The sequence below is a fragment of the Leucopleurus acutus genome (assembly GCF_964270905.1).
Source record: "Leucopleurus acutus genome assembly, chromosome: 9".
NCBI lineage: Eukaryota > Metazoa > Chordata > Mammalia > Artiodactyla > Delphinidae > Leucopleurus > Leucopleurus acutus.
Window position 1 is genome coordinate 94,065,048 of NC_139144.1, and position 25,613 is coordinate 94,090,660.

Sequence of the window (25,613 nt, forward strand, 5' to 3'; positions counted from 1 at the left end):
AGGCGAGCCAGCAGTAACCTAGTCCTCGACTTACAGACAGGTTGAGTTTCTAAGAAAGACAGTTGCATCTGTTTCTGCAGAAAGGTATTTGCCACCTTCCTTTGAAACACCAGTTCACCAATTTGGACAATGGTCCACCTCAACTCTCCTTTACCATCTTGGTCTCTCACCTATTAACCAAACAACAAACAAGCATTCTTTGGTTTGCCTTCCTGTGTATTTATATCCCACATAAATTATATTTCAGACAGGTTTTGGATCTAGTTGAGGCTGGCAGGAAATAGTGGGAGAGGCAGGTGATTTAGAAAGAGAGCGCCACCTAGAGACGAACCTCCTGAACTCCAGCCTGGACCCACCCAGGTCCCCGACTCTACCATCAGCCACGGCAGGGTGTGGAGAAAAGGGAACACTCTTGCAGTGCTGGTGGGAATGTGAATTGGTACAGCCACTATGGAGAACAGTATGGAGGTTCCTTAAAAAACTACAAATAGAACTACCATATGACCCAGCAATCCCACTACCGGGCATATACCCTGAGAAAAACCATAATTCAAAAAGAGTCATGTACCAAAATGTTCATTGCAGCTCTATTTACAATAGCCCGGAGATGGAAACAACCTAAGTGCCCATCATCAGATGAATGGATAAAGAAGATGTGGCACATGTATACAATGGAATATTACTCAGCCATAAAAAGAAACGAAATTGAGCTATTTGTAATGAGGTGGATAGACCTAGAGTCTGTCATACAGAGTGAAGTAAGTCAGAAAGAGAAAGACAAATACCATATGCTAATACATATATATGAAATTTAAGGAAAAAAATGTCATGAAGAACCTAGGGGTAAGATAGGAATAAAGACACAGACCTACTAGAGAACGGACTTGAGGATATGGGGAGGGGGAAGGGTGATCTGTGACAAAGCGAGAGAGTGGCATGGACATATATACACTACCAAACATAAGGTAGATAGCTAGTGGGAAGCAGCCACACAGCACAGGGAGATCAGCTCGGTGCTTTGTGACCGCCTGGAGGGGTGGGATAGGGAGGGTGGGAGGGAGGGAGACGCAAGAGGGAAGAGATATGGGAACATATGTATATGTATAACTGATTCACTTTGTTATAAAGCAGAAACTAACAGACCATTGTAAAGCAATTATACCCCAATAAAGATGTTAAAAAAAAAAAAGTTTACCTGAAAATATTTCCAACCACTTAAAAAACATACGTGATCTCAGCACAGCCCACTTAATCTTTTGCACTAACAGAGGGAAGCAGAGACCAATCATCTCAAACAGTGCCTGTGTGTCATTTCTAGACTCTAATGGTCCCTGGAAGGTTAATCTTCCCAAATCCTATTTGATTTAGGCTGACAGTAAACACTTCATCACCCCCTGAGAAACCTGAGGCTCGGGAGAACTTTAGACAAAAGGAGGAAGTGGGCTGAAACTGGTGTTTGACAATAGGGTGAAAATCAGAAAAACAAGAACAGACTTATTTAAATGTGTTTCCTCCTCTAGTTCCCTCTCACCATCTGTAACATAATACAGTAAAAGCCCACAACTTTATTTTTTTCCCCACAACTTTAGAATCCTGATGAAAACAACTTTCAATGCTCATTAACACACTAAAACGACAGTAAAAGACTCTTATTTTCAACTAATAAAACCACCACATTCAGAGCCTTAAAAGTCATTACCTACCACTTGACTCAGCACACACCCCCCAAGCACGGCTTGCAGCACGTAAGATTTAAACGCGACCATTATGCTGGAATCAAGAAAGCCCCAAGGAAAAGCTGAGCTCTACGGTAGGAAGCATCCCTGGGGTGGGCCAGTTCCTCACCTCACCAGGTCCTTCAGGCCCTGGTCAATGCGGTGTTCTCTCTTTATAAAGCCCAACTTACACTTGCAGGGAGCCCACATTCCTACCCGCAGTGAGTGAACGGAAGCGGATGGCGCTTACCTGGGATCTCCGATGACTGGCTCTGAGAATAAACGGCTTAATCAGAAGCATCCACGGCACAGAAATCAAAGCCATAATAACACAGAAGCTCTGGACTTCTTGCTGCAAGACCAAAGCCGTAAGATCCCATCATTGCAAGGTGACTGCACAGCACATTTCACGTGATACAAATGGTAAATATGTATCATTTCAGCTGGACTTTATTTGGAGTGATCTACAGCGTTTCAATGGACCCATTCACCCTCCCATCTTGGGCTATTCCCAGTGCAGGGAGAGAGCTGTCAGTCCGGAGGTACGGGATGTCCACTCATGGCGGACACTGGAGTCTCCCTGTCTTTATTCCTTACTCTCCAAGTGGTCCCTTATCATACACCCGCACCATGTGGAGCCTGTCATTGGACAGAAGAGCTCATGAGCCACATCATAAGGGCAGCTTTATTTGTCCCTGGTCCCCTTGACTCTGCTCCGTGGGGACAGTCAGCCCTGGCCCTGGACAATGCGCTGGCCTGGCACTGCGCTGGCCACTCTGGAGTGACCAAAAGTCCTTGGGTCACTTTAAGTCACAAACTTACTGTCTCCATCAGTAACCTTGTATTTCCAGTACTACTAAGCCCTTGTGCTCTCTTTTTCAAAACAATCGTCCCCTACTCGCACAGACTCATTGTGGGTGAGTCACCTAACGGGTCCTGGGACGCCTGGGCTGAACTCTCTTTTGCTGTCTCTCTCGCTGTCACAATTCACTCTGGAGTGAGGCGTCTATGGTCTTCATGCCTCGCTGAAGCCCAGGCGACATCCCATTTTATCATCCTGTCACATATTTCCTTTCACATCCTCACCCCCAACTGTTTTTCCTGCCCTCCCGAGTCACAGGGTTTGAGGACTGACCCAGAGCTGCTATGGTCTGAAGAACCAGGACTCCTGGGAAGGTTTCATCAGAGCCATTGAAAAGGTGTAGAAATGGGGTGCTCAGAGTAAAAGGGAAAACGCTTCTTGAGCCCTCACATTTCTTTAACTGTTCTGGCCAAGCTCCCAGTGAGACAATTTATCATCATCCCAATTGTAGCAAGATTTACCCCGATAACAGTGGAAACATTTTATCTTCTCCATCTCCTACCCTCCTCCACTCTTATTTTCTTTTATTTTATTCTTGGCTGCGTTGGGTCTTCGTTACTGGCCGCGGGCTTTCTCTAGTTGTGGTGAGCGGGGGCTACTCTTCGTTGCGGTGCACGGGCTTCTCATTGTGGTGGCTTCTCTTGTTGCAGAGCACGAGCCCTACACGTGCGGGCTTCAGTAGTTGTGGCACACGGGCTCTAGAGCACAGGCTCAGTAGTTGTGGCACACGGGCTCAGTAGTTGTGGCTCGCGGGCTCTAGAGCGCAGGCTCAGTAGTTGTGATGCACAGGGCTTAGTTGCTCCGCGGCATGTGGGATCTTCCCAGACCAGGGAGAAGACCTATGTCCCCTGCATTGGCAGGTGGATTCTTAACCACTGCGCCACCAAGGAAGCCCCCTCCTCCACTCTTAACTGCTCCCAAGAAGGGGGAGAACCACGGGAACACACACTGCCCTTGCCAGTCCCAGGCCCCTGTCCTCGAAGCTACCTCGTTGCCATTTGCCCATTTAGATATCATGCTTTTTCCCTTCACAATGTACAAAGCAACCAGAGATGTCTACTTATCTGTTGCTCTTCTTCTTTGATATTGAAACATGGCACGAAGCAACCAGAGCACTGTTTGGAGGAGGCTGTATTAGTAACTTACACTGTCTCTTCCAGCTGCATGACGGGAAGATGAGGTTATGGAAACTGCAAACTGTGTCTAGATAATGAATCTTCATTCCAGGGTGTGGAAACCAGCCAACTCCAAATAACATTTTTGAATGGAAAAAAGCTGGAAAAGCCATTCACTGTTCAATGTTCAGTGCACTAAGACAGGACTTTAGTCTTTAGGAAAAGAATTAGCACATGAACTATGTGGTGAATCTGAGTACCGTGCCTCAAAGAGAAGACTTGTTTGGGAAATCCAAGTGAACTTTCGTTTGGACTCCAGCATTGCATAAACGGACCTTCCAGATACATTCATTTAATGCCAATAGTCTAGGGATGGTTCCTACACCATCGATGTATAACAAACAGGTGCAACAACAGTAAGGTGGGATACAAGAGAGCTTTCAGAGCTATATGTCGTCTCTGATTATTTGCTAAAATCATTCCTTACTTTTTCTTCTTCTTATTTGCTGCTTCTATGGGGAGGAGAACGCAGCTAGGATTCAAACTCATGAGGACGTGTGCAGCTGTAGGAGGAGCATGGCTGTAACTGGGACCCAGGATGAGCGGCCACTGGCAGGTGCCATGTGCTGGTATTGGGAAATCTAGCCCTAGAGCTTGATCCAGAGGAATTAGAACCTATGTAAGTGGGTCCTTCCTTAGCGAAAATCTACCAGCAAACAATATCATCAGGTCATCACTGGGAGAGGCCAGAGGAAAAGAACTATTTGTGTTACCAAAAATTAGTCACTGAGATATTTTTATACCCACCTCTCATGGGACATTTATACTTTTTTTAAATAAAATATTAAGTTGATAACGAGGCTGAAAGAAACAGAAGTCAGAATGGCAATAACGTCCAACCGTTGGAAGGTATCGTCCACAGAAGAAGAGCCCAGAGAAAAACAGAAAAAGCATCTCCAATGAGCCACGGAAGCTCATAGGACAGCGTGAGTTTGGTTCCGTTTTCCAGAAACTCACTCCCCCTGTGAACAGAGGGATTCTTCTTCTTGACTCTACTTCAATTTTCTTTTCTGTGAACCTTAACCAGAGTTTACTTTTATAATAAAAGATTATTCATTTTTAAGGTGCTATTTAGAGCACTTACAGTTTCAAGCCAATCAATCCCAAGGATTATTTGTTTTCTTTCTTCGCAGACAACGTACAAGCTCATTTTCAACCCCACAGCAATAATCCCTCCCACGTATCACCCAGATAGGAACGGCTGGAGCCACACCGCAGCACCGCCCTCAGCACCCAGCCATTCATCCAATAGGACCTTCTGAATCTGAAGAACCTAACACATCGGGTGCTGAGACGGCTCAGTCTTGCAAATAATTACTCTCTGCAATACCCAAGGGTAGGAGAGAGATTTAACATAATCAAGTGCGTAAAAGAAGAAAAAAGACCCATCAGTACCTGATGTTCGTACAGGGGTGCGTTCGAAGGGTCATTATAGTTAAACAGGAACATGTTGATGAAGTGAATGAGGATGCTCGGGGCTCGCCGGGACACAGAGACGTCGAAGGAGCACCATTTGAAAATGATCATGAAGACCAGGTATCCGAAAAGACACAGGATAAAAATCATCTCGGGGATGAACTGCAGAAGGATGTTGAGAGTGTTCCTGAAGAATCTGAGGGTGGGAAACATACACACGTACCAGACAGAACATCGAAGGAATACCGACAACTCACTATTCTCTCCAAATCACCACATGTTCATTTCTTTGAACCCTGCATCCACTCCCCAGGCACGTGGCAATCATGCATGGCTGGAGAAGAGGAGAAAGAAAGGTGCTTTTGCACAAAAGGTTCAGAGAGAACCAGGGTCTAGAAGATGAAGTCTGAGGCAGAGGGCAGGCTCACAGAGACAACTGATGATCTGGCCGCAGCTTCCCATGCAGACCGAATTCATATCAACACAGTTAATGGTACAAGGATATAGACGCATGGCTTGGACGCTTTCCCCCTAAGGATGCCCTAGGACAGGGGTCGGTCAACAATGGCCCACAGGCCAAACTGAGCCCATCTCCTAGCTGTGTACAGCTTACAAGTTAAGAATGGTTTTTACATCATTAAATGGTTGGGGGGAAAAAAATCAAAAGAATATTTGATGACATGTGAAAATGATAGGAAATTCAAATTTCAGTTTTCATAAATAAAGTTCTATTGGAACACACTCACACTCGTTTGTTTACAGAGTCTGTGGCAGCATTCACACTACAACACCAGAAGTGAGTAGCTGTGACACAGACCATCTGGCCTGCAAAGCCTGAAACATTTACTATCTGGCCCTTTACAGAGAAAGTTTGCCAACTTCTGTTCTAAGACATAAAGAGAGTCCCACAAGACTATGTTGGGGAACACCCAGTTAAAATGTCAGAAAAGGGCCCCAGACCCTTTGTTAATTGTAAGAGTTATTGGAGGGAAAAATGGAGATCCCATGATAACGCAGGATTACTAGAGATAGTTGAGGCCAGCCTGACACACGATGTCAATGATAGTCCAAAAATCACTTCCTGGTTTTCTCTCATTTAACTCTCACAGCACTTTCAGGCAGGCAGTAGTACCAAGGCGCTGTCATTCGTTTACTCACTAAATAGTTCTTATTTTTTAAGTAGAATCATACATCTATTGGTTTTCTGATTGGAGGTCACCATGTGACTGGCTCTGGTCAATGAAATGGGAATGGAGGTGGCCTGTGTCACTCCAGGTGGAACCTTAAGAGTCAGTGTGTAACTGACCACACTCTCCTGTCACAGCAACTGGCAGCTTCCAGGTGGTGGCAGCCCATCAGCTCTGGTCCCAGTGTGAGGATGGGATGAGCAGTGCCCCCGGTGGCCCACGATGACATGCATCACGGTCATAAACCACTGTGATTGGGGAGTTGTTTGTTACTGCACAGTAACCGACCCATTCTGACTCCTCTATTCCCATTCTACAGCAGAACACGATCTCGGAGACGTTAAGCTACACACCTGTGATCACACAGCTATAAAGAGTTAGAACCATCAGTCAACTTTCTGACTCTAAACTCTGTACCATTTCTTTGGCACTGTGCTGACCTCCTGGCAGGTGGGTTTCAGCGATACCTACAAGCTGCCATGTCCACAAAAGCATCTCTAAATAGGCATATTGGAGGCCGTTTTCAAACATTTACAACTCAGCACAAATATGCAAGTTTGAGAAGCTTTCTATAGATCAATCTTAACAGAAAGAAGAGACGGGAGAACGTTAACAGTCAAAGAAATGAGAGAGAGGCTGCTGCCAGCAGGAAGAAATTATACCGAATGGAATTCAGAATGTGAGGGCACTCATGTCCCCATCTGCCCACTGGTGGGAGTTAAGCCTGGATCCAGCACCAGCGGAGGCCCTGCAGGCTGGGAGGACACACAGCACTGTGGCCTTGCAGTCTCTTTCTGAACCCTCAAATATTTCTGAGGTGAAAGGTACACTCAGCTCAGGAGAAACAGAGGTGTCACTTCTGGCAAACCAGCTTGTCTGAACTCAAGTCAAGAGCCCGGGGAAAGCAGTCCCCACAGGAAAGAAACTTGCATGGAGGGACACAGGAGCAAACTGGGGGCTCTGCCACTGCTCCTCCCCGACACGGTCAGACCAACAGGCAGAAAGTTCATTGTGAAACTTACATGTGATTGAAAAGGCTGAGAATGACACCAAAAACCATCTGGACAATTCCCAGGATAACTGACATCTTCATCTTATAGGAGTTCAAGAATGTTAGCTTGTTTGAAGCCAAGTTCCAAACCTGGAAGGGAAACGTGACAAGAAAGACGTGAGACCAGAGTCTAGAAGTTCTCCCAGAGTCAGGGGCTAGAGCTCGATTTCCCCTGAAAAAGTCGCTCTGGGAACCACATTTTCAAATTTCTGTCCAGTTCAGCACATGCATTTTAGGCTCAGCAAAGGACCAAACCCCTTATAAATGCAACTCTCATGACAACTGTGTTGGAACCAATAGCACCATTAGTAAAACATCAAGTAACTGGAAGAAAAAAGAAAAAACGGACATGATTTTTCCCGTTCTAAATGAAAAGACATTCTGAAACATTATGGAGAGATCTCAAACTTGCCTGGGTTCCCACATTAATGGTGTAGATCTCTGGCCCATGAACTTAGTCAATCCCCTCTTAATAATACCACCTTTTACGCTGAATTTCTATAGCACTTTACATTACAAAGCATTTTCCCAGGCCCTTCTCAAGAAGCCACTCCCGTAGCCAACATTTATTGGCACAGAGAGGGATGCGTGTACCTGTCCTGCCCACACCAGACGGGCACACGGGACAAGCACTCAGCGGCTGGGGACTGTCGTGGCCTCACCCTGGTTAATGGTCCCAGTCACTAACGCTCTTCTTCCCCGCAGAAATCTCCAACACCCACCCCCATGAGAATGATTCAAGTCCTTGCTCCTACCCCTGACCCCTCTGGAACTTTAGGCATCTGGAGGGTTTGCTCCTCAGAACTAACAAAGCCACAGGGTCTTCTTTTCTTTCCTCCTTAACTACTTCCTCCTCCAAACTCCTCTGCTTCTGCTAAGGGGTCGACGTCCACCTAGTGCAGCCTCAGTGCACAGTTCCCTTCCCCTCCCCCATGCAGGAACCACCTCTCACTGATTCTGTCACAACAACGTCCTGAGCGGCCGCCAGCTGAACAATCACTAAGGGGGCTGCTGGGAAGATGGGGAAAGGGACTCCTGTCACAGGTGCTCAGACCCCAGAGGCACCTCCACTACCCTCCTCATCTGCCCTGGCACTGAAGCTGCACCAGGCTTGCCCTCCACCCTCTGCTTTTTCCCTTTGCCCTCCTGGTTGGCCAGTCTCCACAGAATCACTCAACACAGTAAGGGCAGGGTTACCAGTACACCTTAGACCCAGCTTGGAAAAACTAAAACATGTTCACGGTTAAGTACCAGGTACATACTAGCTCTTTAAGTGTATTTATCTCATTTAATTCTAACAACTCTATGAGATAGTTATAAGTATTCCCATTGTACAGATAAGGGCATTTATCAAAATCTCAGAGAGACTAAGTTACTTACACGCCCAGGGAGAAATAATACAACAGCAAACGGAGCGTTGACTCTGTTTATGCACCAGACTCTGCTGGGTGTTTCACCTATAAAATTCGCTTACTCTTCTGAGCAATTCTATGAGGGCTATTATGATACCCATTTTACAGATGAGGAAACAGACCCAGAGATGATAATTTGCTCAAAATCACGTAGCAAGTAAATAGAAAAGCCAAGATTTAAACACAGCCTATCTGATTCTAAATCATGGGCTTGTAACCATTGTATAATGTTCATTTATTATAAAATATTTACAGACGCCTTTAGAAAGCCCCCTCAGCTCTGATGCCCGAATATTTTGTGACCTGACTCACAAATAGATGCTCAACAGAGTTAATAAATGCAGCTGTAGAAATTTACATTATATAAAAATCAAACCCTTCATTAATATATATAAGTGCTAATATAAACACAGAACTGTTCCATTAAAGAGATTATCTCTGGGCAATCAGATTGCAGGAAGAGGAAAGGTAAGAAAGGCAACTCTTTCTTTTTATTAAAATAAATTTTTTTTAACATCTTTACTGGAGTATAATTGCTTTACAATGGTGTGTTAGTTTCTGCTTTATCTTTTTATTTTTTAATAATTTTTGTATTATATGGGTTTTTTTTATCATATATATTATTATTTTATAATGTTTAAAAAGACCAAAAACCTTTAAAAATCTAAATGTTACTAGGAAAAAATTATTTTCAACACATCACCTTCCCTTTCACCCTCACATTTCTCTAACTAGTGGGCAGATGACAAGATTGCACACAGAGTAAAGACTGGACCACTCAATTCTGAATCGTGAAATTTGCTACCCTCCCTTTGTCCATGAGGAGCAAAACTGGGTAGACAGGATTTGCTGATGCATTAGATGGGGGCTGTGAAGAGAAGAGACAGGACAGTGGGAGCAATGAGATTCAAAGGAAAGGAAGGTCAACCAGACCCTAAAAATCACTCCCCTCTAATACTCCTCCGCTGCCTGTTCGCTAATCATGAAATTCCTTGGACTGAAGATAAAGCCTTCCAGTCTACAAAAATAACAACTTGCATTTATTTTTAGCACTTTGCAGCTTACAAACAGGACTTCAAGGACTTCGCCTCTTTTGATAAAACTTTGAATGCAAGTGCCCCTGGGTGGCAAGTATAAACCAATCCTGGGTGATGCGCGCTGCTTTTATAAGGGACAGGAGGTGGGCAGCAAGTGGGAGGAACAGGAAAACTGAAGAGGAGATGACCCACAAGATAGGAGAGACCAGAGAACCAATTTTAGGGCCAGTGCTATTACTCTCAACTGTCAGCAAGTAAAACTGTGGTCTCAGGTTCTCTTCCAACAAAGTGAGAGTAGAGGAAACTTTTATGAACCCCATCTGCCAAGTTCAGCTCCAGACACTTGTGCTCATTTGGGGCACAAGGCCGCCACCTGGTGGCAAAATGGTGCTAAGCCATCGTGTGAGGGGTTTTACCCAAATAGGGATGTGTCTTCTTGACATCTCTGTACCTGCGGGCTGGGCAAGGAAGCACCTTTGTTTGTTTGGCTCAAATCCAATTGAGGTAGATATAAGAAACCATTAAAGTTAACACATTTTTTAAAACTTGTATAATTCTAGGCAATAAAATAAAGCAAATATAAAAGCAAATCCACACTTTTCTAGGAAAAAGAGAGATGTTAATCACTGCAAGAAAACGCCAAAGTTGGGAACTTGGTTAGGTTGCTAAATTGCTTATCTAATATGCATACTTTCCAAGCAACCACGGGCCTTTTAAAGAAGCAACGGTAAACCACCAGGGGTATAACTGAGAAGAAAGAGGTAGATGTTTGGGAAATTGCATGGAAAATGACGCAGGGGCTGGGTAAAGGGTGCAGGTAGGACATTTACTTGAATCCACTGCAGTGCGTCACAAAAACCTCCAGGACATGCTATTCTATCTCAGTACAAGTTGGTGGATTTGACAGGTTCTGGTACTTTCCTCCCCTCCACACAGAGATCCCCTCAGCAAGACATTTTACATAATGAATATTTAATCTCAGAAGACATTATTACCGGATCAATCCCAAAAGGGTATGGATTTCCAGAGTACACTCCCGGAACGGCTGGGTCCAGCTGTAAATATGGATTTGTTTCCATTACTTGTGTACTACAGAGGGAGAAAGGAAAAATAAAACAAAACCAATGATCAACTAGAGGTAGGAAAAACACTATAGTACCATCAGTCATCCACTTGCAAGCCAATCAAAGCCTAACTGTTGGTGCGACTCACCAATTGGTTCATTTAATTATTCCACAAATGGGTACTGAATACCTACTGTGTGCTCAGTATCACCCTAGGTACTGAGCTACAGAAATTACCATCTGGCCCCCAAGGAGGCCACAGTCTGAGTTTCCAAAGGGCTCCCAGCCTGACTGGGTATAGTAAAGAAATAGTTATACTACATCAGAAAAGAGGCTGAGGGCAAGGGTGACAGGAGTATAGAGGAAATAAAACCCAGCCCTGGGACCAGGCTGGGAAATCTCCCCTGGGAGCATGAGAACTGATCCTGGAGGAGTGAACTGGCTTTCACACATGGCCCCTGACCTCTGGGAAACTCAGCCCCTGAAAGCTGTGGTCCATTAACTGCCTTTAAATCTGTGTCCCATTCTCACCCAGAAGCACAAACGTCAATGGGCAGGAATTTCTTACCATCTGTGCAAACCTGAAGGGGTTAAGAACATTAGGGCTTACTTTTTCCTTTTTTTTTTTTTTTTTTGCAGTACGCAGGCCTCTCACTGTTGTGGCCTCTCCCGCTGCGGAGCACAGGCTCCGGACGCGCAGGCTCAGCGGCCATGGCTCACGGGCCCAGCTGCTCCATGGCACGTGGGATCTTCCCGGACCGGGGCACAAACCCGTGTCCCCTGCATCGGCAGGCGGACTCCCAAACACTGCGCCACCAGGGAAGCCCTTAATTTTTCTTTTTTTAAGAGCACACATCTATGGAGGGGCCCAAGGATGAGTATTTGAAAGGATGAAGAACAGAATGTTGGCAACGTGGACAGGCTGCCTAGAAATACACTCCCTCCCTCCTGCAGCTGGGGTGTGGTGGGTATTCGGTAGCACGGGGGAAATTAGGAAGCCTGATTATGCTGACCAGGCCCTCAGTGACAGTGTAAACAGTTGGCCCTGACCGGCCATCTCAGACCTAGAGCCCGGTCCTAACAGCACGCCTCAGTGCAAATGGTGGGATCTAATGATCAGAGATGTGTTTGTGTGTCAACAAAGATAAAAGAGGGAACTGGCCTGGCGCCCACAGCTAAGCCAACAACATCAGACAAGGCCACCCTGTGACCATCATGGACCAAGACAAAAACAAGACCATTCCACGATCATATCTGATATCAAAATATGGACAGTTCAAAATAAGGACGTTGTCCAAACCACAAAAATGACCACCACTCCCCTTATCCTCCCAGAGGCCAAATCCTCTAAGCCCGTCTAACACCCTCTTACTGAGATGCCCCCCATCCCCAGAGGGCACCATCTCCCTCACTGAGTCAATCAACCCAATTTTGGTGACAACACACACGATTCTTGTGGTCTGTGGCTGAAGGATGGTGTGACAGTGTCTCTAGCCCACTGTCAGGGAAGGCAGGCCCAAGACCTAGCTTGTGGCCAGTGACACAATCAGCCCGCTGTGCCCTTTGCCGCTCTGATGCGTGCCTACGATTTCCTTTCGCCTCCCTGCTGAAGAGGGTCTGCTTCATACCATCCATGCTTGGGCGTGGGGCTGAGCTTGGGGTCTCTCCGACTAGGCTTGGCCTCCACAGCCTGGAACTGGGGCCAGGGTAACTTACATGCACACGAAAGAACAATATTCCAACCCACGTTTGCAGAGTAACAGCAAGCCAGTTGACTCGGACTTTTCGCAGTCACACTCCAGGGCAGATGAAATGTTGTGTAAATAGTTTGCTGAAGCTATGCTGATTTAACACATGTTCCGGGATCCATCACTGTGCTTATGAGTTTAAAGGCTGAAGAGCAAAACTCAGCAATTTCTCTCCAAATGTTATGAAGAGTTTTGTTCTTCGAGGCATCTCTTCAGGGTACTAATTGCAAAGAAAAAACAAACAAAACCCCATACCCATAGCCATCTGTAACTGTAGTCCTGCAAAATGTTTTCTTCTTCATTTTTATTTACTTATTTATTGTTCAACATTCCTGTCCTCTACTACAGGGCACTTGGACCCAGCAAAGGGACTAAAAGGAGAGGCACGGAGCCTCTATGACACACCCACCTGTACGACGATAGCCCCTGAGCCCCCCTGGGCCTTCCGTCAGCACCAAGCCCCCAAATGCACTTAGGAACATTCACGTCGAAAGGAACCCTGCGTTGACTCTTTCCTGAGAAATCCTCAGAGGAGACGGATGGTGTATTCTCTCCCGCCACTTACGATGTGTGGTGCAGATTTTGGTGAGCAGGTAAGACCCCTGACGTGCCTTAAATAGAAAGTCCTACCACGCTTGAGAGAGAAAAGATGGAAGCAAGGTTGCAGATACGGTTACACATCTCCGCCTCCCCTTTCTCGCGGCGCTCTCCTGTCACACTTCCCACTGGACGTTCCAGAAAGAGACAGAGAAACCTGAAGCTGCCCTGAAGCAGGTGAGTGGGCAGACGTGAGGGAACATCACCTGGGACTTCTAGGCCTCGCAAAGCAACCCGGAACCACTGTGGTTGTCTCGAGTGTGTGACGCAGGCAGCCGAAGGTGCCCCAAAGATCCCAAGGGAGTCAGCACTCTCCCTCGAAGCCCCTGCCCCTCACTGCCCTCCTCTTCTCCCCCAATTCATCACACTGACCCACCCCTCAAACTCAAAAATCTTTCTCCCTCTCCATAAAAGTCTCCATTCCGAAGCGCTCTCTCCATCCTGATGACTGTGTGTCTGACACACTGCATAATAACTGGGGATGCCTGCGGAAGGTGTGGCGGGTGGGGACGCAGAGAGCTTCCAGGTCTCTTTCCTGCAGCCCAAACTTCTCACCAGCCTGCACATCCTACCCTCTGCGTTCCTCACCCCGTCCCCCACAAGGACAGGGAACAAGTACAGCAGCGCAAAACTAACCGTCTCCTCCTTTGCTTTCAACGTTCAGTCAAGCTGCTCTGAGCCGCCAGAACAAAAACGCCCTTCTGGTGAGTCCGGGGCTTTGAACGCGGGAAACCAATCACTTATACATGGTTCAGACCTGCATCAGCCTTTCTTAAAGCGAAGCCTTCTGCCCTAAGTACGTGGCTGCAGAATTTCACTCTATCCCCGACTTCCTGCCAAGCAAGGTATGTTTCAAACGCCACCTCCTTCTCCCGGAAGCCTCACTTCCACGACCGCTACTCGGATGCCCAGTTTATACCTGCCCCACCGTTGTTTTCGCAACAGTGCCTGGCACCGGGGTGCACTCCAGGATACGTACTTAATTCAGCTGAAGTTTTAAAAACTCTTTCCACGCATTACAGTTACCAGCGCAGTTACTGAGGACGTGGTACAAGGTCTCACACTCAATAGATAAAACCAAATTATCTGGTGAAGTGGTGGGCGCACCTCTGAGCAGAGCCAGGCGTAGGATCCCCCCGCCACGAGAACTGTCACTGAGGCCACCTGGATGGCCACTGAGCGACCCAGCTCTGTCCCAACTTACTTCCATGTGCCATTTCTGAACATGGGTTGGACGCTCCAAGAAGAGCCGAAGATGTTGAAAGACTTGGAGAAGCAGTCGTTGTAGATCAAGCCCGTGTAGATGGAGAAGATGCCCAGGAGGAGGATGAGGTAGCGTCCGTGGAAGAAGGTGTCCCAGATCTGGCGACAGAGGGCGATTGTCAGTGGGCTCTGAACCAGACCCCGGGGACGTGCGTTACAGGATGCCTCCAGCACCACTGGGACAGCCACTGCAAGGCACATGGGCATCCCACACAGAGGGGCCACGCGACCAGGCAGGCATCAAAGCGATCCAAACAGACAGGGCACACACATCCTGATTTTCCTGAGCTTCTACGGGTGATTCAGAAAAGTCCTAGAATGGTAGCTGTTACTGTGGAAACAAAGCACTATAAGCTTCATATTCTTTAATTCAGCCTTGGTTAGAAAACATAACTGAAGAAGCAGCTGTGGCCTCCCTTATAAAGGAAGGGACTTGAAAGTGGGTGGCAGCTGCCTCAAGTGCTTCTGGGACCTGCCTCCTATGCTGCGAAGTTTTACAGCAAGTGAAGTCTACACTCATCTGGGGTCTTGTTATAACAGCCAGTCTCTGTCTCAGCACATCCACCAAGAAGAGTAAAGCGTTTTCCGTAGGACTAGATGATGTGTATCAGCCGTTCTCAGAACTGCCGAAGTGTCCGTCTGAGACTTTAAATATTTATTATAGGAAAGCACAGCTGTTAAGATGCTTGCCATGGAAAACTCTATTGGTCACAGGTTGATTCTCCCACTAACCCTGCTTATGACTGACTTGCTATGACATCATTGAACGAGGTCAACTTAAGTCAACTTGTATTAAAGACTACAGATATTCTTAAAATTCAGAACAGAGTGAAAAGCGTGTTTCCAGTTTATAAAATGTATTACAGGGGACATAAAGTGACGTTAGCTGATTAACTTTGAAACAATGCGGACTTGAGTTGTCTCAACCTTCACAACGCTGTGCAGGGACTTCACAGAAAATGTGGAAACTTCAAGTGTGCAAGTGAAGACCCGATATTCAGGATTTCTCAGCGTTTCATAAGAATGCTGATCATGGGCTGATCGTAGGAGAAGGGCTCTGCCGTAAAAAAATATTTGTGATATTTTGAGTGAAAAAAAAGGAAGCTACAAATTAATATGCACTATTTCATCCCAATTTTAGAAAATTATATACCTGTGTATAAGCACAGGAAAAAAAACATTAACTGTGATTTTCTCTAGGTAGTTAGATTATTGTATTTTCCCAGTTTTTGCAGTGAGCATATATTGCTTTTATAATCAAAGGAAAAAATCAATGTTAAGAAAAAAAAGTAAAGGAAAAGATCAATGCCTTGTCAAGTAATGTACAAAAAACAAAGATGCTACTTCACCAAACCACCCAAAGGATTTACCTTTGGCCAGGAGTTTTTATGTTGAACTCTGGTCCTTTGTTACTTTCCATCTTTCTCTTACTTTTTATAACAACATGTTATTTCCATAGTGAAAACAATATACACATTTTTAATATTCTACTTATAACCTCCAAGAAACAAGGCGAGACATTTGATGAACACTCACCTCATTGGTCGTCTTCTGGGACAGCAAGCGTCTCTCATTAAGGACCATCCAAAGGGCTGCCAGTAGCATCACAATTCCGTGACCACAGTCTCCAAACATCACAGCGAACAGGAAGGGGAAAGTGATGATGGTGTAGGGAGCTGTAGCGGTGAGACCCACAGCAGCCTGAGTCCTCCCAACATTCTTTGGGCCCCACGTCAAAGATTTCTCTACCACGCTCCACGATGTACAAGCTGGTTCCTTGTGTCTTTCTGATTCTGTCTTCCCTCACCATCCCCACCCCTGACACTCACTCAGCTCCCCCATACACTAGCTCATCAATGAGTAAGTATTATTATTCCCCACTTTACAGATGAGCTGAGTTTTGGAGCAGCTAAGTGACTCTCCTCATGACCATTTACAAGTCAACTGAGTGACACAGCTTGTGACTCCAGTCTTCTGACTACAGGTCCTGTCTATGTCCATCTCCATCTCTCCCACACAACAGCTATGGGACTGTGCAGACGCCTACAGATGACCCTCATTGAATCACTAAGGAAACAAGAACTGAAGTTGGCTGCCTGATACATCTACAGTTTAAGGGAGAACAGGTGAAATCTTGACAAAGAGCAAATCTTTCACTAATCACCATTTGCAAAAGACAATGCAGGGCATTAGGAAACCAAATAAGATTTTAGGAATGTCACAGTTCAAAGTGATTAACTGCCAAGGCCACCGTAGGGGTAAATCTTATCCAGTTTTCATTTTCAAGCTGCCTAGTTGTGCAATACATCGGTCCCTTTACCTGGGTTCATCTCCCGGTAACTGCCTACACCGTATGCATCGACAATATTCTGGAAGCCAGCTGTGAATTTATTGGTCCTGTTAAATGTGGGAGGAGCTGTTTTAGATTGCACTGCAGTCATGATGGGGACCATGGAGGAGCCACTCAGTTCCTGCAAAAAGAACATATAAGAAGATGTAAGGAAGAGAGCCATAGGCTAGGTGTCAGCAGGTACATCTCACAGTCCAACTCCTGCCGCCGTCACTTACTGGGTGAACTTGGGACTATTTTCTGACCTCTCTGAGACTCATGATCTCATCTGTAAAGTTAGTACTTATCTCATTCCTCTTACAGGAGAGGTGTCAAGAGAGTAGAGCTCCTCCTGATTCTCTGGGAATTTCCATTCTCCGGCTCCTGCAAATGTTATGCACACTTCTGAGCCCTCTACTCTTCCTTCCTTCCTTCCTATTTACTCTCTCAAGAGTTCATTCACTTTCCTAATTCTGTTCCTAGATTCCCAATGGTCCTGACCCTCTCTGAAATTTCAATTCTCTTCTCATTGCCTGCCTAGGCTTTCAAACACGCATGTCTCAACAACCCCACAAAAATCCAGGAGCCTAAAACTGAACTCACCAACTTGCCCCAAAGCCAGGTCCTCCCCTGACCTCTCAGTAATCTCCAATCTCATTCCAGACACTTTGGAATCACGAGACTTGTCTCTTCTCTTGATTCAGTTAATCACCAAATCTTGCTAATCGTCCCCTTTAAGTCCCTCCTCTTCCCATTCCCACCAGCTCACCATCGGACTCCAGTCTCCTTCCCTTCCATTTAGTGCCTACTCCAGACCGCGTAATCCTTCTTTTAATAAAACAAACAAAAAGCACTACTTTAGTCATGTTACCCTCCTACTCAAAAATCTTCAAAGGCTTCCTATTACCTAAAGAATGAAATCAAATCTCTTTGGTCTTATAATCCAGACTTCTTTACAACATTGATTTAATCCTGTATTCACACCTTCACCCGCACTACTTCTCCATGGAAATCAGCCAACTCCACACTAGGCTTCTCTCTTCTTCCCTTCTCCAAGTATTAACAATTCTCCAGCTCACCCCCCAGGAACCTTCTGGTCACTCCAAACTCCAGCAGCGCTTACCACCTGTACACTCAGTACAACTTAGCACCAACTAAACGAGTGCTCAGCCATCCTCCTAGCAACTCGATGACGTAGGTATCACCACAAGCCTCGCTTCACAGATGAGGAAACTAAGGGGCCCAGAGACTAAGTAACTTCCCCAAGGTCACCCAGCAAGTCGAGGAGATCCTCACTCCATTTTTATATGCCTTTTCATATGTGTGATTATGATCTCCTTGAGGGCAAGGACTGTGGCTTCCTCCTTTTTTCTAAACATGCCCTCCAGGAGCTGACACAATGCCTGGCATGGAGTATGTGATGATGATAATGATAGCCACTCCCTTCCGCTTCTCTCCTCACCTCCTACCCACACAGGTCCTCTACTCCGATCTCGGGAAGTAATTATCTCAGAGGACTGGAGATGCTGTAGAAATGGTCCCAAGTAGCCCTGTAGGAGTCTGGCCCCTTCAGGATTACAGGATGTCACTGTTGGGTTCAGACCCCTGCGTTAGGGCAGCCTTCTCCCACAGCCCGCTGCCTGCCCCACACGGCAGTGAAATGTTTCTAAAACACAAACTGGACCATGTCGCTCCGGCACAGGAAGGTACACCACTAGAGAGTCTGTCCACCAGCACCTGCCCTGCAGCCTCTCCCCGACCTTACTCGAAGCCTTTCAACTTGCCGCGCCCCAGCTCCAACCACTGGCCACCCCACCTCTCTCCACCTGCCCACTGACCGCCCTTCCACAGCTCAGCCTGTGCACTCCTCTGGGAAGCAGCTGCCCCTCCCGGTCTGGGTGAAACGCTCTGTGTAAGTGCCCCATTTGGGTAGTTACTGGACCACGATGTGGGGACATTCAAATCCTACCTCCTGGCTAACTAACCGGGGTCAAGTTACTTCCACTCTCTGTGCCTCGGTTTCCTCATCTGTACAGAGGGGATAAAGATAGCTCCTATCTCCTCATCCAACCCGACCTCCAGGTTGGGTCCCTTCAGACCCTTCAGCCCGAAAGCTCTTCCTCCCACCCTGCCTCATCTTCCCATGATGTGCAGGAAAGTCTGCTCTAGTGTCAGCTGCTCAGAGGGGCCTTCTCCCCAACAGCCCTAGAACGGTATTAGAAAGACCTAAAGCTTCAGGGCCCCAAGGCCAAGCCATGCGTTCCTCTGCTCCCACCAGGTATGCCACCCACTTAACAGGAAAGGCTCCCCACCTAGCCAGTTCTCCCAGCAGACAGACCAACGGCACACTGCCCAGGCTTCAACCTGATGAGTTTCACCTCTCTGCCACCCCAGAAAATCATTCAAACAAGCTAATAATCACATTCTCCCATGGAAACAGGGGTCCCCCTATCCTCCTGTCACTATAAAGCCTGCCTCCCCTATAGCTCCTGCTGATTCATTCTGCTCCCAAGTGCAGGTCCCAAGTGCAACCTCCATGTGGTCCTGTGTGACGTGCAGTGTCCTCCCCTGGGCTGTGAGTATATGTGACAAACTGTGGCCAACCTCATCTGTCCAGTATCAGGTGTCGTCTGTTTGGCCACCTTGCAATAGTTAGGGCAGAGGGTCCCTTCTTCACCAATGGGGTGAATAGGCGATCAGACAGGCCCCTCACTCCCCACACCCTTCACTTTCCCCCTGCTTTACTTCCCGTTCACCATGATTTCACTGCCTGAAATCTCATTAGTTAGGGACAAGCCTGCTGTCTATCTCCCTTTCGAGAAAGTCTATCAGAGCAGGGCTTTGTTCTGCCAGCACAGCCCTAGATCAGTTCCTGGGGCACAGTGAACACCTAGAGGGATGACTCAAGAGCGCGGTGAGAGTTACATAAGGTGCGCTGAGTGCTCAGCACAGCGGCTGGCACAAGGGAGCAATCCACTCCCTGCGTTCCGGCTGTTATTGCAGGTGCCTGGTTATCTGTCTTTCCAGCCAGACAAAGGTGGTATCTACAGGCATAACTAGCAGAGTGACGGCACATCAGTGCCCAGTACACACTTGCTAAGATCAAAGAAATGGTGCATGTTTATCAAACGCTGAGAAGAGCGGGAGTTCCTGACACGCGCCCACGCCCTGGGTAAGGACCGAAGGCACAAAGATAAAGGAGACAATCCTACCAGGTGAGGTTCGCTTGACTTAGGAGGCTGACCAGCTGAGGGCCTGGCAGAGAGGCTGCTCAGGCTTGACGTGACTCCCCGCCTCCCACTCCACGCGCCACGCACCATGCCTTGCTCCAGTGCCCTCCTGATGCGTACGGCGTCTGCCACCGGGAACCAGATCTCAGCGATGATGCACTGCTGGGTGACGTCGATGTTGCACATGTTCAGAATGTGGTAAATGGCCTTCATCTTGTGCACTTTGATGACCCAGGAGTGCCAGCTGGCAGCTGCTTCTTGCAGGAGGTGCTGACGGTGAGACTCTGTCTGTGTTATGACCTGGGCAAAAAAATACCAACAGCAAAACAAGGGGCACTCATGGAGATGCCGGACAACGTGGCAACAATGGAGGCTCATGGGCCATGGAGGCGTCCTCTGCTCCTGGCCCCCTCTTCCGGCCTGCAGCTCTCACCCGGCCTTTCACTCTCACGAGCAGTTTATCTCCCCCACTAGAGGTTAAAACCCTCAGGCAAGGACTATATCTTCCTTTTCTTCTAAATTCCTTACAGTACTATTGCGATGTATTGAATTGTGTCCTCCCCAGAAGACATGCTGAAGTCCTAGCCCCTGGTAACTGTGAATGGGATCTTATTGGGAAATAGGGTCTTTGCAGATATAATCGAGTTAAAATGAGGTCATAAAATGAGGAGTAGGGTGGGCGCTATTCCAGTGTGACTGGTGTTTTTATAAGAAATTTGGACATGGAGGCACACAGGGAAGATATGTGTGATGCAGGCAGAGACCAGAGTAATGCATCTACGAAGCAAGGACCATCAAGGATGCTGCCGACGCCACAGGCTAGGAAGGTGCCTTAGTCAACTCGGGCAGCTATGATGAAACACCATAGACTGGGTGCCTTATAAACGGAAAGTTTTCACAGTTCTGGAAGCTGGAAGTCTGAGATCAGAATGCCGGCACGGTTGGGCGAAGGCCCTCTTCTGGGTTGCAGACCTCAAATTCTAACTTCACGTGGCAGAAAGCGCAAGCAAGCTCTCTGGGGTCTTTTTTAGAAGGACACTAATCCCATCCACGAGGACTCCACCCTCACGACCTAATCACCTCCTGGAAGGTCCCACCTCCCAACACCATCACCTTGGGCATTAGGTTTTTGACATTCAAATTTGGGGGCAATACAAACACTCAAACCATAAGAGAACAGGTAAGGAAGGATCATTTCCTAGTGCGTTCAGAGGAAGCCTGGCTCTGCTGGCACCTTGATTTCAGACTTTTCACCTCAGAACTGTGAGAGAATAAAGTTCTGCTGTTTTAAGCCTCGCAGTTTGTGGTAACTTGTTATAGCAGCAATAGGAAACAAATACACCTATCAAAATGCCTTACATACATAACCTCTCCAATAAATGACAAATAAATTAATGAATGAAGGAATGAATAGGCAATTTGGCCCCCACAGAATTTATTTAGTGGAATTAGTTTTTGTTCTGGTGATACAACACAGAAACCCTCTTCAGTAACCTCCACACGGGGCCACTCGAGTCATCCGAAATGTAAGTTTAGCATAACTTCCATTCTCCTCATGCGGTTTTCATAAAATCCAGCAGAGTATTTGGGGGGAAAGGACTTCAAAGGTAATTGCTTCAGGGAACCATGGTCTCCCTGACAAGTGACAAAGAGGGAACAGAGAGGATTAGAACAATTAAACACAGCTTTTTCTGGGAAGATAAAGATGTTTGTTAGCCTAGGAGTTTCGAAAAACACACACACCTAATTTCTAAAGATACTCATCGAGGACCTAGAACTGTGCTGACCAATATAGCAGCCGCATTTTATACAAATAAAAATCCCGTCCCCCAGTTGCACTAGCCACGATTCAAGTGCTCAGTGGTCACATGTGGCCCATGGCTGTCGCACTGGACTTGCAGGTTATATAACATTTTCACCACCACAGAGAGTTCTGTTGGACAGGGCTGGTCTGGAATAGGCGATTTGATGTAGGCCCAGCTCCTTTCAGTGACTACTTGCAAAGCTTATTGAAGAAAATCATATGTGTTGAGAGCCATCCTAGCTGATGACAGATTCGAGAAGAGGATATGAATTGGGGGCGTGTTCATATGTGAAACTAGACTCACCGTCTTGACAGAATTAATTGCTTGGCTCACACAACTGGGCAATTCCGTGGAAAAAGAATCAGCAAGACTGGCTGGTCAACTTAATTGGCTAGTGAGTTATATCACAGATGCAGCCTAGGCCAGTCTGGCAATAAAAGGCTCCTTTTATCAGACTGGGGTGGGCACCTGCAGGTTGACCAGGGCTGTGGTTAATTCTAAGCCCAGGCAAAGCATCACTGACATGCAGAATCATCACCGTGAGCTTAGTGAACACTGTTTCCTAATTATGAAGCCTCCTGCTGCAACAGCCAGAAGAGCATAGCAGACATTCCAGCCAGCCTTGGAGCAAGGGCCCTGGGAGACAGGACTTATAAGGAAATGGCAGACGTAGCCCATCGGCAGCCCCCGCTCGGGTCACCAGCCCGAACGCCTCACTCACAGTGATTAAATCTTCCAGCCTCATGTTGACACCATCCAGCATCTCTCTGCGCTCCGACGCCGGCTCTGGGCAGGGGTATATGGTGGCTCGAAACCTGTGTTTCATACATTTCAAAGGACACACATGGGTTATTGCCAAGAAGCCTTCTGCACATCCTTTTCCGCTAACCCATCATTTGTCCACTTTGGTTAGATGACCGCCTTCCCCTAGGTTCTACGTATTGTACTCAATGTATTGCACACACCCTGACCTCATCCTGACCCAAACTGCTGATGAAAAGAGCCCTTGGGCTTCCCTGGTGGCGCAGTGGTTGGGAGTCTGCCTGCCGATGCAGGGGACATGGGTTCGTGCCCCGGTCCAGGAAGTCCCACATGCCGCGGAGCGGCTGGGCCCGTGAGCCATGGCCGCTGAGCCTGCGCGTCCGGAGCCTGTGCTCCGCAACGGGAGAGGCCACAGCACTGAGAGGCCTGCGTACCGCAAAAAAAAAAAAAAAAAAAAAAAAAAAAAAAAAAGCCCTTAATAGCCACTTACCCATCACAAATCTTCTTGATTTTCTGCCTGAGCTGCTCTCCTTGATAAAATATGATGAATATATTCTTTTTAATTTCTTCTCTCTGGAAAATCAAAACAGTAAAAAATATATTTTTAGAAAATTTTAAAATTTTCTAAATTTAAAATTGGAAAACTTAAACTTCTCCCAGTTGATTGAAGTTTGTAACTCATGACGGTTGAGGGCAAGGCCACTGAGGCAGGCTGGGCGGGGCCCCCAGGAAGGCCGATACAGCCTTAAAGGGACCACCTTGCTGTTTGCTACACTATTTGGATCACAGCTGAGCCTTGTGCTCAGCTCTAAGCCCTGTGCTTAAGAGGTGTGTTAAGAAAACACCCAGAAGAGAGGGACCAGGATGTTGCAAGTCTTAAAATAAAAAGAGCTGACCTAGCTCACCAGAGTTAACTCATACACAACACTGACATTTCAGCGGGGACTGGGTGTTTGATATTTAACAAAGGTAGAGCCAGGTCTAATGTTGGACTCACACACTCACCGTATGCCCGTACGAACCCTGATTAAATGCAATTTAAAAGTCCAAGTTTGACATTTCACAAGCAAGGAAAAAATATGCATTTCACAAGAATATCTGGAAAAGTTCAACTTTTACTGTAAGCAAAGAAATGTGCTGTTTTACTCTATTTAGTTTGGGATGGGGGGGGTAAAGGCAAAATGAAACCCATTGTTGGAAAAGAGGTAACAAATCCAACGCACTCATCACACACCACTCGGGTGTCATGTATCTTTGGAATCAGGTACGACCCCACTGAAAAGCCATTTGTCAGGACCTATCAAGGGTCATGAAAATGCTCACACCCTTTAAGCCAGCAATCCTATTTCCTGAATTCATACCATGGAAATACTTCAAAATAAAAATCCACACGCATGAAGATGCTTATCATAGTGTCTATATTCTGGAGAAAAATTGGAAATAAAGCGTCTAATAATAGACGGTTAATGTCCCATCAACTCAATGGAAATATGAGGCACCAACTGAAAATAATATCAGAACGAACTGCCTCTTTGCCAGCTGCTCATGGGAGCAGGGAAGTATTTCAGGATTTGGGGAACTGACGGCTATACATTATGTGAAGGAACAAAGGTTCCTTCAATCATGGAGTTCACCCCTAGTCCTTTGCTGAATCTCTCAGATCCTTCTTTGTCTCTGGATCCACCAGAACCAGGAATCCATTCTGATCTCATGCTATCTGTTCAGTGATCTTCAATGTCATGAGGCTAAAGTCATCTTACTTTGTAAATACTCTCTCTACCACCATGACTATTCCATGTCAAAACATGATTGTGAAAAGGAATGATTCAATGTCGAATTTTAAAATAATATTTATAAATGGCACATAGTAATACAGGAGGGCATTGATGTTATTTAAATCAAGAGAAGGCCAAAAAAAATGATTTCCATGCTATTACTACAGCCATATTAAATTACACCTGTTTACGGCTATGGACTAGACAGAAAGAGGACAAGAAAAAAATAAAGACATTAGAATGGTAATGCGTTTTTTTTTTTAAACAAGTGCTTTTTTCTTATTTTAAATTGTATTTGTTTTAACAGTGAAGTTGTTTTCCATGAAATAAAACTTAAAATTACATTTTTTTAGCCTCTACTATAGACAAGATTATAACTCTTTTAGAAATAAGCCCAACTTCTTGGAATTAAAAAGTAAGTGGATTTAAATACTAGCCGGAAGGGTGGAGGAAGCATACCCTACAGATTTAGTAGCGATAACCGTGTGGCACTCAGTGAAGGGGACCCTCGAAATCTTCGTTCGAAGTGTGTGGCCCACTGACTACCAGCAACTAACTGCAAGCTGATTAGAAATTCGGGCTCCCGGGCACCACCACCCACTGAATCAGAATCTGTCGATACACTGGACAAGAGCTCATGCTCCCATGAACACTGGAGCTTGGGACGCACTGACCTCAATCAGTTCTCAGTGCTATGTGATGAAGACACAGCTGCCACTCCACGTGGCACTACTACAGCTAAGTTTCCAGGAACTGGTACAGCTACGGTATTTGGAGGAATGAACACTTACGAGGTGTTAACAAGACTCAGTCCTTTCATGGGTATTTTTTAAAAGGAGGGGCTGGGGAGGAAAAAAGAAAAGAAAGGAGAAAAAAAGGAAATAGATGTTAGCTTCATAGAGCTAAAGACTCAGTGTTTGAGAGAATGAAACCCTTCTGGTGGGGCTACAGAAAATTTCAGAAAACATTTCCTGCAGCCTGAGATACCCACTGTAACGGGATCTTCCAGAACTGTGTCCATCTCACTGAACTTTAAGTAGATGTTTCCTCGGCAAATTCGCCACAGCAGCCTCTCAAAGGAAGCCATCCTCTCCCGGTTGACCACACCAGCCGTGAACCTGGGCAGTCAGAAGAGGACATATTACTGAGGCACAGGGAGCGGGGTGCAGAGAAAAGGCCCTGTAG

General features: G+C 46.4%; 1 protein-coding gene across 1 annotated transcript in view; it reads right to left on the reverse strand.

Annotated features, from left to right (window-relative positions):
- Nucleotides 1-25,613, reverse strand: part of ATP6V0A4 (ATPase H+ transporting V0 subunit a4) — a gene marked incomplete at both ends in the record, with an annotated part of 48,037 nt that overhangs the window by 11,673 nt on the left and 10,751 nt on the right. Inside the window, 11 exons of the mRNA XM_082846122.1 lie at nt 1,966-2,067; nt 5,148-5,364; nt 7,378-7,496; nt 10,851-10,944; nt 14,469-14,626; nt 16,064-16,203; nt 16,848-16,998; nt 20,174-20,386; nt 22,613-22,706; nt 23,144-23,226; nt 25,420-25,546. Of these exons, the coding sequence (XP_082702248.1) occupies nt 1,966-2,067; nt 5,148-5,364; nt 7,378-7,496; nt 10,851-10,944; nt 14,469-14,626; nt 16,064-16,203; nt 16,848-16,998; nt 20,174-20,386; nt 22,613-22,706; nt 23,144-23,226; nt 25,420-25,546 (1,498 nt within the window). The remainder of the gene's footprint in view (nt 1-1,965; nt 2,068-5,147; nt 5,365-7,377; nt 7,497-10,850; nt 10,945-14,468; nt 14,627-16,063; nt 16,204-16,847; nt 16,999-20,173; nt 20,387-22,612; nt 22,707-23,143; nt 23,227-25,419; nt 25,547-25,613) is intronic.